General features: G+C 33.0%; 1 protein-coding gene across 1 annotated transcript in view; it reads left to right on the top strand.

Moving 5' to 3' along the window:
* LOC106471035 (phosphopantothenate--cysteine ligase-like) overlaps positions 1–2368 on the top strand; it is a 22240-nt gene that overhangs the window by 10218 nt on the left and 9654 nt on the right. The window contains exon 3 of the mRNA XM_013931619.2: positions 874–1016. Within this exon, the coding sequence (XP_013787073.1) occupies positions 874–1016 (143 nt within the window). The remainder of the gene's footprint in view (positions 1–873; positions 1017–2368) is intronic.

Genomic DNA, 2368 nt, shown 5'->3' on the forward strand with positions numbered 1-2368 from the left:
TTAAAATCCCTAACTTGTATAGACAGGTGGCTGTATGTGAAAGTCATTGTTAAAATCCCTAACTTGTATAGACAGGTGGCTCTATGTGAAGATCACATTGTTAAAATCCCTAGTTTGTATTGGCAGGTGGCTGTATGTGGATATCTCATTGTTAAACTTCCTGGCTTTTATAGACAGGTAACTATATGAATATCACAGTGTCAAAATTCCTGGCTTTTATAGAGAAGTGATTCTATGTTGGGATTACATTATTAAAATCCCTGTGGCTCTATCTGAATGTCACATTGTTAAAATTCCTGGTATGTATAGACAGGTGACTATGTGAAGACCACATAGTTAAAATCCCCAGCTTGTATAGACAGGTGGCTCTATATGAAGGTCACATTGTTAAAATCCCTGGCATGTGTAGACAGGTGGCTGTATGTGAAAAAGTTGGTAACAATCTGAATTAACAAATGAAAAAGCTGTGCCACCATATAATTGCACATTAAGTTGGGAAATTTGTTAAAATCCATAATTTATTGAATATTAAAATTTTCCACTGTTATATTACAGTACTTAGTGAAGGGAATTACTTGATTTAGCATTTATAAAAAACAAAGATCACTGTGAAAGGTAGCTGTTACGTATTTTTTTTATCTTTATGGTCCCAGTGTTTCTCATTTTTAATTTGTAAATCTGTTTACATAATGAAAAATAGGTGATCTGAGGGCACTTTAAAATGACATTGAACATGCAAGCATATTCCTGTTTTTCTTTGGGCTATTGAATAAATATTTGTCCTTTTACTCAACTAAATTTAATCAAATTGATTAAGTCATTTTTTTATATGATATAGTTTATGAATGAAGTTTTTCTCACCTTAACAAATAGATATTTTTTAACTCATGGCTATGCAGTAATATTTTTACATCGTAGCAAGAGCCTTGAACCTTTCACTCGACATTTTCCCTCATCCTCCCTTCTTGAGGTACTCCATATTGCTCATGATCATCATGGAAAGGATTGCATTGCTGGTATGTTTTTACATTTAATTGAATTTTAAATTTTCAGTTATTTTTCTGTTGGACATAATAATGCTTAAGAAGTTTTAAGGAAGGATTAATAGAGTATTTAAATCCTAAATTTGATTGTATGTGCATATGTATAAGCATTGATGTTGTAACACATGTAAATACAGTTTATGTGAATTGCATTTGCTATATAAAAAAAATTCTGAATGATAATGCTGCCTTGAGATAGAACTTAGAGTGAGGTTTTGGTTTCTATTTATTGATTGTTTATAGCTCATAGATATATATACAAATTCAAAATAGCTTCTGAGTGGTTGAAAATGGATATGTATTCAAATTTCTTAAGTTGAGCCTTTAATCATCAAAGTTCTATCAGAAGTGATTTTTTTTATGGTATTAACAAATTTAGACTCCTTTTAATCAATTTATTATAACATAACATAATGTTTTGGGACAACACATGTAACCGATTGGTCCATATCAGCTGTTCCATCTCCTAAACTAAATAAAAATAAAATAAAGATCTTAAAGCCAACTGTTATCATTCATATACTTATCAAACTTTTCTTAAACTCACTTAAATTTACTGTCTCTACAACATCTGAAGGCAACCCATTCCAAAGACCAACCACCCTGTTAGAAAAATGAAAATGTTTTAGCTGAAGATGATTCCTACCTTGCCAAAATTTATATTTGTGTCCTCTAGTTCTACTATTCTCACTGTTAAGTATGAAAAAAGATGATGCATCAACACTATCAGTTCCCTTTACAATCTCAAACACTTCAATCAGATCCCCCCTAACTCTTCTTTATTCAAGAGAAAACAATTTGAAAGATTTCAGCCTCTCGTCGTATGACAACCCCTCCATCCCAGGCACCATTCTAGTAATCCTTCTCTGAACCATTTTCAACAATTCAATGTCCTTCCTAAGGTAAGGAGCCTAAGACTGAACACAATATTTCAAATGTGGCATAACCAGTGACCTGCTGTACAATGAAAGTATAACCTCTTTAGACTTGTATTTAATATATCTATAGATACAACCTAAAATCCTATTTGCTCTGCCACTAGCAACAGCACACTTCTTGGATGGCTTTAGAGACTGATCAACCATTTCATCTATGTCATTGATGTAAATCAAAAAGAGCAGAGGTCCTGAGACTGAGCCCTGAGGTACCCCATTTGTGACATTAATCCAGTTTGACTGAACTCTACTTGTAACAACCCTCTGCCTTCTTCCATCCAGCCACTCTTTTATCCAATTTGCTAAGTTATCCCCCACACCTATAGAGCTAATTTTTTTTTACAAGCCTCTTATGTGGCACCTTGTCAAATGCTTTCTGAAAATCCAGAT

This window comes from Limulus polyphemus, unplaced genomic scaffold (genome assembly GCF_000517525.1).
Source record: "Limulus polyphemus unplaced genomic scaffold, Limulus_polyphemus-2.1.2 Scaffold4360, whole genome shotgun sequence".
Lineage (NCBI taxonomy): Eukaryota > Metazoa > Arthropoda > Merostomata > Xiphosura > Limulidae > Limulus > Limulus polyphemus.